Below are 15,767 nucleotides of genomic sequence, written 5' to 3'. Positions count from 1 at the left end.
ACAAAAAAAAAAAAAAAAAAAAAAAAAAAAAAAAAAAAAGAACACTATTCTCTTTCAGCCAAAAAGATTATATAATTTTCCTGACCTCAGCCCAAACCTGGCCCTGACTCAATAGCAGTGTATTAACAGCCTTTGCAGATAGATTCAAGAATCTTCCATTCAGCAATGACTTTGCACTCTTGTCTCTAGGTGCAATTGTTGTTTATCATATCAATCCTTCATGCAGAGAGACTTTTGCTCATCTTCTAGGCTGAGGTAACCTAAGTTCTTCCTAAATGCGATAAATGTTAAAAACATGCATTAGACTTTACATAAAATCTAAGAAAAAGAAAAATAGATTCATCAGGGAGCACACAGTTTATTTAAAGACTACTAACTGATTTCCCTGGGACATACAAAAAATTTACTTTGCATGTCTGACTGCACAGGAACCAAATAAAAAACAAAAATTCATGTAGAAGGCCGGCCCGTGGCTCACTCGGTAGAGCGTGGTGCTGATAACACCAAGGCCATGGGTTCGGATCCTATATAGGGCTGGCCGGTTTGCTCACTGGCTGAGCGTGGTGCTGACAACCCCAAGCCAAGGGTTAAGATCCCCTTACCGGTCATCTTTTTTAAAAAAAAAAAAAAAAAAATTCACTTAGAAAAGTAAACACATAATCAGACCTGTACTGGTGAATAGTTTTTCATGTGTTTCTCAATGTCGTTTTTTGTGTTTCCTTATTTCTGGAGATTATTTTAGACTGGAAGCTTTAGCTGACTGCAGAGTGAGTCACGTCTCTTACAGTTGCTAGAGTGGGTACAGGAGGATCAAAGAGCTGGGCCTGTTTGAGTGAAACCAGAACTCCAGGGTCACATCTTCAGGGAGAGTGACACAGAGCTCCTAAACATCCTGAGTACACGGAGTCAAAGCGATGTGTGTGCACACAACAGTGCCGAAAGAACGGCCTCAAGATACAGGTGAGCACTTGCTGCTTAGTTCTAGAGAAGGTCGCAGAAGTATGATGGCGCAAGAAAACAGGCATTGAGACGGGAAGGACGACTTTGGGAGAAGTATACAACTTTCATGAAAGAATCGTAACATCATGATAATTGCAGTATTGAGGTAGGCATGGACCCAACGTACTAGGACCAGGGAAAGGTGACAGGAGAAAACAAAAACAAGAACAACTCAGGACTAGAAGGCTTTGAAAAAAATATGCATTTACCATACAAAGAGGTGAGAATTTAAAGACAAAATGATATTGGAGAAAGGCATGGACTCACGAGAAGGCCGTGGGGTGCCCGGGAAAGAGTAGGAACTGGAAAGTACCACGTGCTCTGGATGACTTTTACGTGAGTGTGTCCTGGGCCCCAGGCTGCTATTTGGTCATTTGCTCTGAGGAGATGTCTACGGTCTCTTCTTGCTTTCACATTGTTTCCTTTTGTAGTTAGTTTTCGTAGGCTGACTTCTCTACCCTTCTAAGGTCCTTGGGACTCTGATTTCCCTGGGCCTCTGGCAGTGGAGATTTTAAGTGGGTACATTCATCTTGCTGACCTGACAGGGAAAGGAGTCTGGTGGCTCGGGGTACAGGTGTGGTCCCCCGCTGTGGTACCCGTCTCTGTCCTCAGCGCCTGCTTCATTGTGAGCTCTCTGGTAAGTTCTCGGATGGAGAGCGGTGATCCCTCGATCCTTTCCCCAGGACGTGCTATAGACTTCCCGAGAAAGTAGGAAGGCATCCTTCCCTAACTGGGAATGCCATCATTCCTATACTATCACTATTATTAATTATCTTGGATAATTGCCTGTACTTCCAGGTTTACTTTGCCTGGTCCTGGTTGCATTTTCCCAAACATGATCATAACCGTCTCAGCTAGCTTGGGCTGCCAGAACAAAACACTGTTAATGGGGTGGCTTAAACAACAGAAATTTATCTTCTTACAGTTCTGGAAGCTGGAAGTCTGAGACCAAGATGCCAGCGAGATCTAGTCTGGTGACCACTCTCTACCTGGCCTGCAGACGTTGACATCTTGCTGCGTCCTCACACGGTGGAGAGAGAAAGCAAGCTCCGTGGAGCACTAATCCCATTATGAGGGCCCCATCCTCATAACCCCATTTAAACCTAATTACCTTCCAAAGGATCCACCTCCAAATAGCATCACATCAGGAGTTAGGGCTTCAACTCTTGAATTGGGGGGGATGCAATTCAGTCTATGACAGTAAGTCCACCTCTGTGTATAAGCCAGTTGTGCCACCATCTAAGACATAATCTCCTGCTACTAGCTTTATCAGTTCACCAAGGGTGATCTGTTCCTTTGTTTTAAAAATTCTTCTGATAGTAGCATAACAACTAATCCTCCTATCATTCTATGATAGCGGTCCTGTGGGGTTTTCTTTCTTTCTTTTTTCTTTTTTTTATTGTGTATGTGTGTATTTGATTAAATACTGTGGGTTTTTGATCTTCATGTGGGAGTCGTCCCAACATGACAAGAAAAATTGTTCAAACATGACACAATGGAGGAATAAAGGAAATAACCTATTTAAATGCTGCTCCCCCATAATGGCCGGACACAACAACAACAGCAACAACAACAGCAACAACAACAACAATAATAATAATAATAATAAATGCTGCTCCTATTGCCAAGTTTTATATTTCTTTTTTTTTTTTTTTTTTTTTTTTAAAGATGACCGGTAAGGGGATCTTAACCCTTGGTTTGGTGTTGTCAGCACCACGCTCAGCCAGTGAGCGAACCGGCCATCCCTATGTGGGATCCGAACCCAGGGCCTTGGTGTTATCAGCACCGCACTCTCCCAAGTGAGCCACGGGCCGGCCCCCAAGTTTTATATTTCTGTGAGACCTCAGAAATTACTTTCTCCTCAAAAAATAAATAATTAATTAAATAAAAAAAAAAAAAAGAAAGAAATTACTTTCTCCTCCAGTATTTGGTTGCCAAAACTTGCTGTAGTATGTGATGCCATGATTACGAACAGACAAGAGTCATCTGTGAGGAAGTCACTGAATATGCTTTCCTATGTCAAGTGAAAGCATGTGAGGACATAATCTTCAGTTTCTTCCTAGTTCCAAATACATCTCCCGGTCTTTGGTGTGACCCTAAGACGGGATCAGGCTCGTTCAGGGTGGTACGGCTGTAAACCAGTGGAACCCTAAGAAGCAGAATATGACTACATTCAACTTTGTTTTACTTTTTACAGCCAGGGTCAGGAGACCAAGGGGCTTAAGGGTAATTACGTATCTGAAAGGAAAGAAGACATGCAGGAACTTAAAGACTTAAATTAAAAGAAAGATAGAGGACTTTAACTGGGATTAGTCTCACAATCAGAATGTAACGGGGCCGGCCTGTGGCTCACTCGGGAGAGTGCGGTGCTGATAGCACCAGGGCCACGAGTTCGGATCCCATATAGCGATGGACGGTTTGCTCACTGGCTGAGCGTGGTGCTGACAACACCAAGTCAAGGGTTAAGATCCCCTTACCGGTCATCTTTAAAAAAAAAAAAAAAGACCACATTTAGTGAAAGATGTCTAAAAGTCTTCAAAAGGTTATTTATTTGTAGTATTAGCAATCAGAAAACTTTAGAAAAATCAGAAAGACCTGTGATCTTTGAGGATTAATAGAACTGGGCAGACGCTGTTAGCCTGCAAGCCAATAAATAGTTGTTCAGTGTCTACTATGAGCAGGTCCCTTTTCTAGGTGCTGGTGTACGGCGTGAATAAAGTGGAATTCCTGCCCTGCACCGAAGTTCACACTCTGACAGGGGGAGACCGAGGTATACACGTAAGCTCATAAGCAGGTAAGATAAACGAGTACGAGAAAGCAGCCTTGGCTGCATTTTTTTTTTTTTAACTGCACTTGCGCAGAAGGCAGCACGCGAGGGCCTGACCGGTTGGCTCGGTTGGTTGGAGCGCAGCCTTGTAACACCAAGGTCAAAGGTTCGGATCCCCATTCCGGCCAGCCGCTGGGGGGGAGGAAGGAGGAAGAAAGAAAGTTGCGAGGAGAACAGAGCGGGGTGCAGGGGACCCGCCGCGGCGTAAGGACAGCGGTGCGGGGCGCAGGGGACCCGCCGCGGCGTCAGGACAGCGGTGCGGGGTGCAGGGGACCCGCCGCGGCGTAAGGACAGCGGTGCGGGGCGCAGGGGACCCGCCGCGGCGTCAGGACAGCGGTGCGGGGTGCAGGGGACCCGCCGCGGCGTAAGGACAGCGGTGCGGGGCGCAGGGGACCCGCCGCGGCGTCAGGACAGCGGTGCGGGGTGCAGGGGACCCGCCGCGGCGTAAGGACAGCGGTGCGGGGCGCAGGGGACCCGCCGCGGCGTCAGGACAGCGGTGCGGGGTGCAGGGGACCCGCCGCGGCGTCAGGCTCTACAGCCCCGCGTCGGTTTACTCAGAGAACGACGACTCACCCTTTTCTCTTTCCCGTGACTCGTCACAACCCTGTGTAAGAGGGTTGGCAAGAGACTGTCCCAGTTACAAGAGTATCAGGAATGTCATCCAAGGCACAGGAGGCAGAAGGCGCCGGCCTGTGACGAGCAGCGAGGTCGCTCTCGCTGTTAGTCACAGTCGAGTAGATGCTCTATGTCTTCGGCACCGAAGCTGTCCACGTCCTGGCCGCTTTGTCGCGCTACTCCCCCGAACTGCCACTGGGACATCTCGGACGTTTCGAAGTTAAAGTGTCGAACGAGAGTCCTCACGAGTGTTTGTCTTGTGACAACACTGCCCCATCATCGCGACAGCCTGAACCGTGAGAATCATTCGCAACAGCCCTCGGTCCCCTCGTGCTCACCCCGTCCGACCTGTCCCTGGTTTGAAGTCACTGGCACCCCCTCCGTGCAGAGCTCTTAACTGAGAAGCAAGTATCCCGGGACTCGGACAAGGGTAAGACGACCGGCCTTATCGATGGTAAGACGGGATCGTGCCCTGCGGCTCGGCCGGAGCGTTGCTCCCCAGTGTAGACCGGGTCGCCTCGCAGGGGAGACGTGCTCAGCCCTGGCCGCGAGCAGGGGCTGCGACAGCCCGGAGCACAGATGGAGGGGGCAGCCGCCCGAGACGGCCTTCGTCCTGCCCGGGACCGAACGTGGACCCGGCATGTCGGGCTGCCCCACCGGGGAAGAACTTGCCGGAGCTGAGGACGCGGGCTGTGCAGGACCGGGCCGAGGGGTCGCTGGGTGGGACAGCGCCGTTCCCTTCTGGTCTTGCTTCAGTTCGCTGTGACGATGGCTGCGATGTGACCTAACCAACTACAAAGTCATCCTTGCTGTCAAGCCAGTCAGTCAAACCAGACCTACTGGGCCAGAAAAACTCTAACTTTTCTATTCACATAACCCTATTAATAATGTATTTTGGAAAAAAAAAAAAAACCCCGAACACAGAACTCCTAAATGCATCTTTCATGACCCTGTTGCTAGAGAAGTCAAGTTTAAGTTATGGAAGCTCAAATATAATAATTTTACCCATTTTTATAAGACTATAAAAAATTTCTCATTACCTAATTTATATAAAACATAGCTGAAATTATGTTTCATATGAAGCAAGAAATAAATACAAGGGATTCTGGTTTGGAAATAGAATGAATTTGGTTTAGGAAATAATTAAATGGAATATATATAAAAATATATAAAAATTTAGAAATAGTTCTATTAATTCTGGTAAACAACCAAAATTTCTCCTTTTCAATGAAAAAAAGATATATATACATATTTTTTTTTTTTTTTTTTTTTGCTGTTTTTTTTTTTTTTTGCTGGCCGGGACAATGATTGAACCCAGACTTTGATGTCATCAGCTCCACACTGTAACCAACTGAGCTGACTGGTCAGCTCAAGAAAGATAAATATTTCCAAAGGCTAATTGGTCCAGCAGCTAGCATATAATTTTATTTTTTGTTATTGGAGGTTGGAAATAATAAATGTTAGAAAAGGTGAAATAAGATGGACTGCGATTGGCATAAATATTTCATGATATGATTGATAAAATAAGCTTTAATTAATTATTGAATAATGCACACTGAATCTAAAAGGAATTGTGCAATATTTGTATCTGTTTTATCTAGTGCAATTTGAAAATTTTGGGAATACCAGAAATTTCCCAGTATATTTAAAAGTTTCAGTGTCACTAATCTGTACAATTTCAGCTATTCAAATGTAATTTTTCCTTCCAAACACTGACGCATCCTGATGATGAGTATTGAGAATAGCAGAAAAGAACTACCTACGATTAAATCATGAAAAAGGCCACTTTTAGCATTCAATATTTCTCAACAAGCCTCTCTTTACCCTTACCAGACTCTTTAGACTTTAGAGTCCAGATCAAAGCATTCTTTGACAATAAGTAGGGTACAGAATAAGCGGGGTCATTGTATTAAAGCAAGGTTGACCTTACAAAACCCCTACGAGAGCCAAAAACCTCCACTTTTAATACTTAAATGGAAATTTATGCTTTCTGAAAAGGAAATGTACAGGCAACTCAGTGGAATGGAGACTTCTGATGTCTTGACTAACCATTACAGGAGGCTTCTCTAAAAATATTTCAAATAGCCCTTCTGCACCATGGAGCTTTTTCCATCCTAAGACATAGTCAGTTTCAGGTATGTTTTTCCTTTGTAATACTCATGTGCGGAAGAGCTAACATGGAAAGGAAAAGGGAACTTACATGATGATAGAAAGAATATGTATTTATTGCCACTACGCATCCTTTGGGAAGCCTTGGTGTACGTACACCCAGTCTGAAGATTTCCAGGCAAAGGCTATTTTTCAAGGTTATGGCTCCTCCAGGATCTGAGGTAAATTAATCCCAACTTAAGCTCTCTTTCTAAAAAGCACGAATGATTTACAGAACACTGAAGATTATCACAACACCAACTAATTATCTTCAAATTTCTAAATACAAAAGCAAACCTCCAAAATTTTAGCAGTTATCCTAAATGAATTATGTTTGTAGGACCTAGGGTATATAGGTCAGACCAGGTGTGAACTTTTATAGCCACTTAAAATTCATAGCAGGGCTGATGCTTAGCTCAGTTGATTAGAGCCTGGTGTTATAACACCGAGGTCAAGGATTCAGATCCCCATATTAGCCAGCTGCCAAAAAAGAAAAAAAAAAAAATTATAGCAGTAAAATGGTATCTAGAGGAAACACAGAAAATGTGTAGAAAAAACCACCTTGGTTTCAGTCTCATTACAATGCCAGGCAGGTGGTGGTAGTAATACAGAATTCAGAGTGGGCATCAAGAGGTTAAATGGGGTACCTGTGAAGGTTAATTCTAGATGTCAACTTGGTTAGGAGAAGCAATGCTGAGAAACCTGGTAAAGCTGTCTTTTCAGGTGTGTCCATGAGGGTGTTTCCAGCAGAGATTAGCATCAGAGTCTGAGTGGCCTGGGTGGGAAAGACCCGCCCTCAGTGTGGGTGGGAACCGTCCAGTCCGCTGGGGGTCCAGAGAGAACAAAAGAGAGAGGGAAGAGGTGACCGCTCTCTCTCGATCCACTGGAGCTGGGGTACACTCTCCTGTCCATGGACATCACAGCTCGAGGCTCTTTAGCTTTTGGGTTCCAGAACTTACACCAAGGACACCATCAGCTTCCCTGGTTCTGAGGCCTTTGGACTTGGACTGAGCCATGCTACCAGCATCCAGTTTATAGACGACCTATTGTGGGACTTTTCTTCATAGCCACGTGAGCTAATTCCCCTAATAAATCCCTCTCATGTAATTATAACATATCCTATTGATTCTGTGTCTCTGGAGAACCGTGACTAATACAGTACTCTTTAATATATAAAGTGGGAGAAATCCACCTATGCTTAAGGTCTCCTCACTTTGTCATTTTAAACACTCTGCCTTCTTACAAAATTGGGAATTAGCAACAATGGTGATCACAGTCACTGAGACTCTGCTTGTCTGCATCTCACATCTTTTTTTTTCCTAACATTTTTTATTTTATTGTAAAATATACATACACAAAATTTATCATTTTAACCATTTTTAATTGTACAGTTCAGTGGCATTAAGTAAATTTACAATGTTGTGCAACCAGCACCACCATCCATCTCCAGAACTTTTTCATCATCCCAAGTAGAAATTCTGCACCTGTTAAACAATAACTCCTCACATCCACTTCTTCCAGCCCCTACCTTTTAATGATTAAAGGTAATCATTATTCTACTTTCTGTCCCTATAAATTTGCCTAATCTAAATGCCTCATATGAATGGAATTATACAATATTTGTCCTTTCTTGTCTGGCTTGTTTCACTTAGCATAATGTGTTCAAGGTCAGTTGATGTTGCAGCATGTGTCCACACTTCATCCCTTTTAAGGCTGAACAACATTCCATTGTATGGATGTACCATATTTTGTTTATCCATTCGCCTGTTGATGGACACTTGGGTTGTTCCCATCTTTTGGCTCCTGTGAATAGTGCCGCTGTGAACATTGGGGTAGTGCGGAGGAGTGTAGGAATGTTAAGACTGAGAAAGACCAGGGAACTTACACAGGTCGAAAGCCCTTAGTGCAGGTAAGAGAGCTGAGGCAGAACAGGGATTGTTCAAAGGGCAAAAGCCCTTAGCACAGCAAAGATCTTCAAGGATGTTCTGCTGGATTAGTTAAGGACATTAAAGTCATTTCTTATCCAGCTTCACTCCCTTTCCTTTGTTTCTCAAGATGCTTTCCAGAGATTGCCCCATAACCAATTTCTTTTTTTTTTTTTTTTTTTTTAAAGATGACCGGTAAGGGGATCTTAACCCTTGACTTGGTGTTGTCAGCACCATGCTCAGCCAGTGAGCTAACCGGCCATCCCTATATGGGATCCGAACCCATGGCCTTGGTGTTATCAGCACCGCACTCTCCCGAGTGAGCCACAGGCCGGCCCATTTTTAATAGGTCTTTTATTTATTTATTTTTTTAAAGATGACCGGTAAGGGGATCTCAACCCTTGGCTTGGTGTTGTCAGCACCACGCTCAGCCAGTGAGCAAACCGGCCATCCCTATATAGGATCCGAACCCACGGCCTTGGTGTTATCAGCACCGCACTCTACCGAGTGAGCCATGGGCAGGCCTTCAATTTCTTTTCATTCCTTTGATTAAGTTGTTTTTTCTCTTGTATTTCCTTGTTTTTACAATAAAAGCTGAAGCAAATACTGACAGGGGCTGCACCATGTTTCTCCCTTCTTGAGGGAGTCTTTCTTGGTGCAGCCCCTTCAGGCTTCTCATTGTTCTCAGTATTTGGGCTCTGAGTAATCTTTGCATTTCCATCACACAGAGAGAAGTGTCAGGGTACCCGTACCTGTTTGAGTCCACACTTTCAATGTCTCACATCTTTTAAAATCTCTTCATTTCTATTACCCTTCTGAACAGGGCACTTTATGTTTTAACCAGGCAGTTCTCCAAGCCTGCTTCATAAACTTGCTTTCTCATTTCTCCCTCTCTCTCTCTCCATCCACACCAAGTTCCCAAGAAAATTTTAACTCTGTGCGCAGCAGGAGCTATTACTGCCTCATAACCTCATTCTGAAATTGATTCTTTTCTTTCTCTATGATATTTGGAGGTAGCTTTGAAGACTTTTTTTTTCCCTTTGCTTTTTCTAACAAGAAATCTTTCTTTCTTCCTTTCATTTTATTTTTCACAAACAACTCCTCTAGATTTCACCTTGTGGAGTCTTCTGTACCGAAAGATACAAAGTCAATGAGTTCCAGACCTGACAGAGTCATCTATTATTCAAGAAAATATCTACTATTTTTTACGTACATAAAATTCACTTTTAACTACTGAGTGTGAATTCCACGTAGGAAAATTCCTCCATATGTCCAACATACTGCAGTGATAGAGATAAGATGACTGGAGATGACTTATTGTTGTCCCGACTGATTTCTCTTTAGTTAACAATGCCACCTCTACCTGTAATTTCCTTAGTTTCTTTATTATCTTCTCAAGCATATTTCTTTAGAGCAGGACAATACCTACATATTCATTTCTGTCTTACTCACCTTACAAACTCACCTAATAAAACTTGAAGTGTTTCATGTTGTCATTTCCATATTCCCCCATTAAATCCATCTAAATATTATGCAGTTATAATATTATAATATGTCCCAGTTCATCAAGAAGGAGGGGATATTCTGGGCCGGCCCGTGGCTCACTCGGGAGAGTGCGGTGCTGATAACACTAAGGCCACGGGTTCAGATCCTATACAGGGATGGCTGGTTCACTCACTTGGGAGAGCGTGGTGCTGACCACACCGAGCCAAGGGTTAAGATCCCCTTACTGGTCATCTTTAAAAAAAAAAAAAGGAGGGGGTATTCACCAATAGCTTTCTTTTAGTCTCTTCCTGCAGCTTTAAGAACACACATCTAAATTATTTTCTGAATCCAGGCTCCTTATGAAGCAATCAATCCAGTCTGCTTCCTGAGCTCTGACTTCTCTTTGTTAGGTCTTATTTATTAGCGAGTAATCACGGTTATAAATGGTAGCTCATATCATATATGACTCTTTCCATTTCATTTGTCTCTTACCTGATCTCTAATACATTAGTCTTTTATCTGTAAGACAGAAAGTAAAAGCTTTAAAACCGATACAGTAATCAGGTCAAAGGACTAAGTACAGAGTATTTATGAAACAAGCCTCTTGAATTTTCTTTAGCTTTTGGTCTAGTATTTCTTGCTGTATTTTTTTTTTTCTTTTATTCAACCTCAAGCCAAGAAAATGGTATTTTTTGAATAATAAAGATCATCAACCTCTTTCTCATTCTATTGAGAAGAAGGGGTCTGGGAAGGCGCGGTAGCCTCAACACCCCCACCCCCGCCCCCCCGTCCTCTTACCAGGTTCTTGACTCCACCATAGAAAAGAATACCAGGGCAGAGCCACAGTAGGAAGTGAGAACAGGTTTAATGCAATGAATAAGAGACACAGATTTCACAGAGGAAGTGTGGCCCAGCTCCAGAGATTGAGCAGGGCCTGCACCAGGTCCAATACAAAAGTAAGATCTACCCCCGTAAAGTCTAGCAGAGTGCAGGCCGGCTCAAGAGAGAGAAAGCCCGATACAAAAGAAAGCACACGCACTTCAGCCCACAAAGCGTGGGTTAGCCCCTGGAGAGAGAGCAATAACCCTGCCTTCTGCTGGGATTCAACTTCTACAGACTCACTATCTAATACACATTCATGCTATCTAGTGAATACACATTCCACTGTACTAAGCATGCTTGGCCGCTAGGGTCGTAGAACCCCTTTCTGCTGAACATGCCCAGCCACTGGATTTGCATATGTCAGCCCCCAGCTCTCAGGTCGGTCCGAAAACAGGAAAATACGTCCAACTTGCAACAGTAACTCTTCTCTAAGGGAGGACCCAGAGTAGGGCCTGAGACCTTGGGGAATGGTCTGAAACCCAGAGGTGTGTCCTGAACCCTGATCCCAGGGAAACTGAGCACCTCCTAACTCACTGTTGCTGAGTTTCTTTTTTCAACTCATCCAGTTCTCTGAAGTACACCGTCTAGATCCGAGTCAAAACCAACCTGATACAATGTGGTAAAAGGAGGATTATAAATCCAGGGAACAAATATAAATCCAAGAGTTTATCTTCTTTACAGCTTAGTCCTTGGTCTTCAATAATGTTTATAACTATGTAAAGAAAAACTTAGTTGGTAGCAGGTAGTTTAGTGATACTTATTAATGCCTAGACCTAAAAAATTCACTGGCTCTCACATATAAGTGTTCTGAACGTCACATGGAATGTACTTGCTTCACAGCTTCATGTTCTGTCTTGTAATTTTGGCTGAAAAACACAATAGAAGGAGCCACGTTTCTTCCACCTACTGTTGCCTTGAAAGCTCTTATCAGCTCTGGTGTAAGCTGTGCCCCCTCTACTTTGGAAACTGAAGTCCCAGAGAAATGATTTTGCCATTCTTATTTCATGTCTCCTGACTGCAGGGCAAAAGCATCTCTACATTTAATTGTTTGAGACCAGATTTTGCAATCATTCATTTTGAAGTATAGAATAAACTGGTCTTAAACTATGATAGCGGACTTTTCCTTGTTAATTTCAGCTGACACTCTGCAAATGAGAGTAGGAGCCAAAAACTTAAGTTCCAAATGCCGCAATTCACTTCTATGAAAGTCTACTTTAAAAACATTGACTACTAAAGAGCAGCATGCCTGCAGACATGGGCAGTAATCACATCAAATACCTTAATCTCCTTACATGTTATTTGGTCCTCAACTATCCTTGTACATATTCTAACAGTTTTACAGTCAATCCATCAAGTTTTGGGTTTTGAGGGTGTCCAGGTGTTCCCTGGAAAATTTTGGTCCTCAACTATCCTTGTACATATTCTAACAGTTTTACAGTCAATCCATCAAGTTTTGGGTTTTGAGGGTGTCCAGGTTAGGTTCCCTGGAAAACTAATTCTGAGAAGGAGTTTAGTGTGGGGGGTGTTAATTAGGGAGTCTGGGAAAGAGCAGACACAAGCGGGTTTGGTCAGAGGAAAAAGCTGAGCTGTGATGAAAGTCCGTAGTCTACTAGACTGGCTTTTTTCTTTTTTTTTTTTTTTTAAAAGATGACTGGTAAGGGGATCTTAACCCTTGGCTTGGTGTTGTCAGCACCACGCTCAGCTAGTGAGCTAACTGGCCATCCCTATATGGGATCCAAACCTGTGGCCTTGGTGTTATCAGCACCGCACTCTCCCGAGTGAGCCACGGCCCAGCGCCTAGACTGGCTTTTTAGAGTTCAACTGAGTTGGCCTGGATGTCCAGGCTGTTATACCACTGCATCAATCAGTCATTGAATGTGGGCTACTTCAGGAAAAAGTGTGACATTGGTAAGGTGTCTGTCTGCACCTGCGACATCCCTGAAAGGACTGACAGTGGGGGTGTCTGCCAGTAGTACTCCCAGCAGCAGAGGAACAAGTCCTTCATTGAAACGGGATCTGGGTAGTGCATCGCTGTCCACCACAGAGAATGCTGATATTCCTCCCTCTCTGGCCTCTGGGTTTTGCTGCAGTTTGAAGGATAGACACAAAAACACTGATTTTGTTTTTGGTGAAGCTGAACTTGGAGAACATACATTGAACTTGATGTCAAAATGCTCATCACAATCAGTCCTCCAGTTAACCCCATGCTCAGTTCAGATCTTCGGACACAGAGGCATGTAGAATTAGGCATAATGCATGGAACAATAGGGCTGGCCTTGCATACTTTGAAGACAGAGAGCCAAAGAAAAATAATCCTATGGAGATAAATAAAAACCACCCAAACAAAAACAAGCAAAAGCTACTTATAAGAGGAAGGCTTCAGGAATGTCCTGACTGGAAGCTTTTGTAGTAGGGAAGTTGGAGGCAGCCTAACTAGAGGTTGGGCATCCTATTTAATTGATTAGGGCAGCATATTTGGCTTTCTCTGGTTGATCCTGAGTTGGAATCAGAGACAAAAATTAGGAAAGCTGTCAGCTATTGGTTAATTCCTGGCCGTATAGACCAATTGTTAGTGGTTGTGATTTGGCTTCTGGACTGTTTGCTGATTATGGGTTTTTGACTTCCTGGGCTTGTTATGGGTCAGAGTTCTATTTTTATATATGGTTAGGTCATTGTCTATTTGTGTATTTAGTTCTTCAGCCTCAGGTGTATTTATGACCTTCAATGCATATATATTCAGTGCAATTATAACATGTGAGCCAAGGGAGGTTGGGCACTGTCAGACATGTGCCTTCTGTGTGCTAGGAATTACTCATTCCATTCAAAGAGAAGAAAAAGCAACCTTTTGTTTGTTTTTAATCAGTACTTCCCTGAAAAGATGACAAAAACTTTTGCTTCTAAGGAGGACTGATATTTTTGAGCACTTACAGCTCTTTGGTGTTTTGCATATATTATATTGCCTCAACCTCTCAAAATTCTGTGTGAGAAACAACGCTATTTACAAATGAAAAGAAAAATATGAAAGGCTCAGAGTGGTTTTATGACTTTCCCAAAATTACAGTGCAGAAAATGAAGTTGCAACCCAGGTCTATCTTATCCTAGGTTCATCTTTTTGATGGGATATAAACTCTGAAGGATATTTATATCTATGATTAATAAAGAAAAATGTAAAATTCTCAAGATTATTTTTGTCAGATGTGGAGATGGCTCATATGAACTTGGAGTTAAATTATTTGTCTGTAAGATAATTATTGTGGTTTTAAAGCAGATGTTGGAAAACCAAGGCCCATGCCAGCTGTCTGCTTTTATAAATAAATTTGATTGGAACACAGTCACACATACGTATTGGTTTACATATTGTCAACAGTTACTTTGATGGGCCGGCCCGTGGCTCACTCGGGAGAGTGTGGTGCTGATAACACCAAGGCCATGGGTTCAGATCCCATATAGGGATGGCCGGTTCGCTCACTGGGTGAGCGTGGTGCTGACAACACCAAGGCCATGGGTTAAGATCCCATATAGGGATGGCCGGTTTGCTCACTGGGTGAGCGTGGTGCTGACAACACCAAGGCCATGGGTTAAGATCCCATATAGGGATGGCCGGTTTGCTCACTGGGTGAGCGTGGTGCTGACAACACCAAGGCCATGGGTTAAGATCCCATATAGGGATGGCCGGTTTGCTCACTGGGTGAGCGTGGTGCTGACAACACCAAGGCCATGGGTTAAGATCCCATATAGGGATGGCCGGTTTGCTCACTGGGTGAGCGTGGTGCTGACAACACCAAGGCCATGGGTTAAGATCCCATATAGGGATGGCCGGTTTGCTCACTGGGTGAGCGTGGTGCTGACAACACCAAGGCCATGGGTTAAGATCCCATATAGGGATGGCCGGTTTGCTCACTGGGTGAGCGTGGTGCTGACAACACCAAGTCAAGGGTTAAGATCCCCTTACCGGTCATCTTTAAAAAAAAAAAAAAACAGTTACTTTGATGCTGCAACAGCAGAGTTGAGTAGTTGCTACAGAGACTGTATGGCCCAGAAAGGCTAAAATATTTACTATCGGGCCCTTTACAGGAAGTTTGCTGGTCCCTGTCTAGAGTAAAATGATCTAGGGATTCATAAATATACCAGCAAATACATTCAGTTTTGGAAAATCAGTAAAGATCACTAATGAAACCTAATTAAACCTTAGTGTGCCTTATAGCTTTATATGCTGGCTACTTGCTCTTAATTTTATTTTTGTTTCTCTTATACTCATTCTGAAAGATTGGAGCTGCTGCGCAACACTCTGGAGTTCATTTCAGTCCAGCTGCTACTTAATTTCCACTGTGATACGATCTTGGAATGAGAGTCAGAAGGACTGCGCTGTGATGGGGGCAGACACGGTGGCGGTCAACACCAAGGATGAGCAGGTACTTGCTAACAGGCGGGTGGTCACAGAGCCTGCTTCCTCTCTTGACTGAGGAAAAGAGCCTCTTTTTATTGCCCTGAGAGTTGGAAACAGAGAAAAGACTTCTCGTTAAAAAAAAAAAAAGAAAAAAAGAAAAATCTCCCTAATCTGGAACATTCTTTTTTTCCCCCAGAAGACAACCATTATTACCAGTTTATCTTTCCAGAGATATTCTATGTACATTGCAAGCAAATATGTATTTTTATATACATACATATATAAGTATACACATACTTTTTTTTTTTACATAAATAGCAGTATGTTATACACATTCTTCACATTGTTTTACACTTACGTTACAGTGTTTTTATTGATATATAAAATCCTGACAGCCTGGGCCGGCCTGTGGCTCACTCGGTAGAGTGCGGTGCTGATAACACCAAGGCCGCAGGTTCAGATCCTATATAGGGATGGCCGGTTTGCTCACTGGCTGAGC

General features: G+C 43.4%; 1 protein-coding gene across 1 annotated transcript in view; it reads left to right on the top strand.

The window, feature by feature from the left end:
- The first annotated feature begins 914 nt into the window (after nucleotides 1-914).
- Nucleotides 915-15,767, top strand: part of LOC103601078 — a 19,777-nt gene continuing 4,924 nt past the window's right edge. The window contains exons 1-5 of the mRNA XM_008585460.1: nucleotides 915-960; nucleotides 1,503-1,636; nucleotides 3,694-3,777; nucleotides 4,565-4,737; nucleotides 15,086-15,293. Of these exons, the coding sequence (XP_008583682.1) occupies nucleotides 915-960; nucleotides 1,503-1,636; nucleotides 3,694-3,777; nucleotides 4,565-4,737; nucleotides 15,086-15,293 (645 nt within the window). The remainder of the gene's footprint in view (nucleotides 961-1,502; nucleotides 1,637-3,693; nucleotides 3,778-4,564; nucleotides 4,738-15,085; nucleotides 15,294-15,767) is intronic.

This window comes from Galeopterus variegatus, unplaced genomic scaffold (genome assembly GCF_000696425.1).
Source record: "Galeopterus variegatus unplaced genomic scaffold, G_variegatus-3.0.2 Scaffold3578, whole genome shotgun sequence".
Lineage (NCBI taxonomy): Eukaryota > Metazoa > Chordata > Mammalia > Dermoptera > Cynocephalidae > Galeopterus > Galeopterus variegatus.
This window is presented reverse-complemented; position numbering and strand designations above follow the sequence as displayed.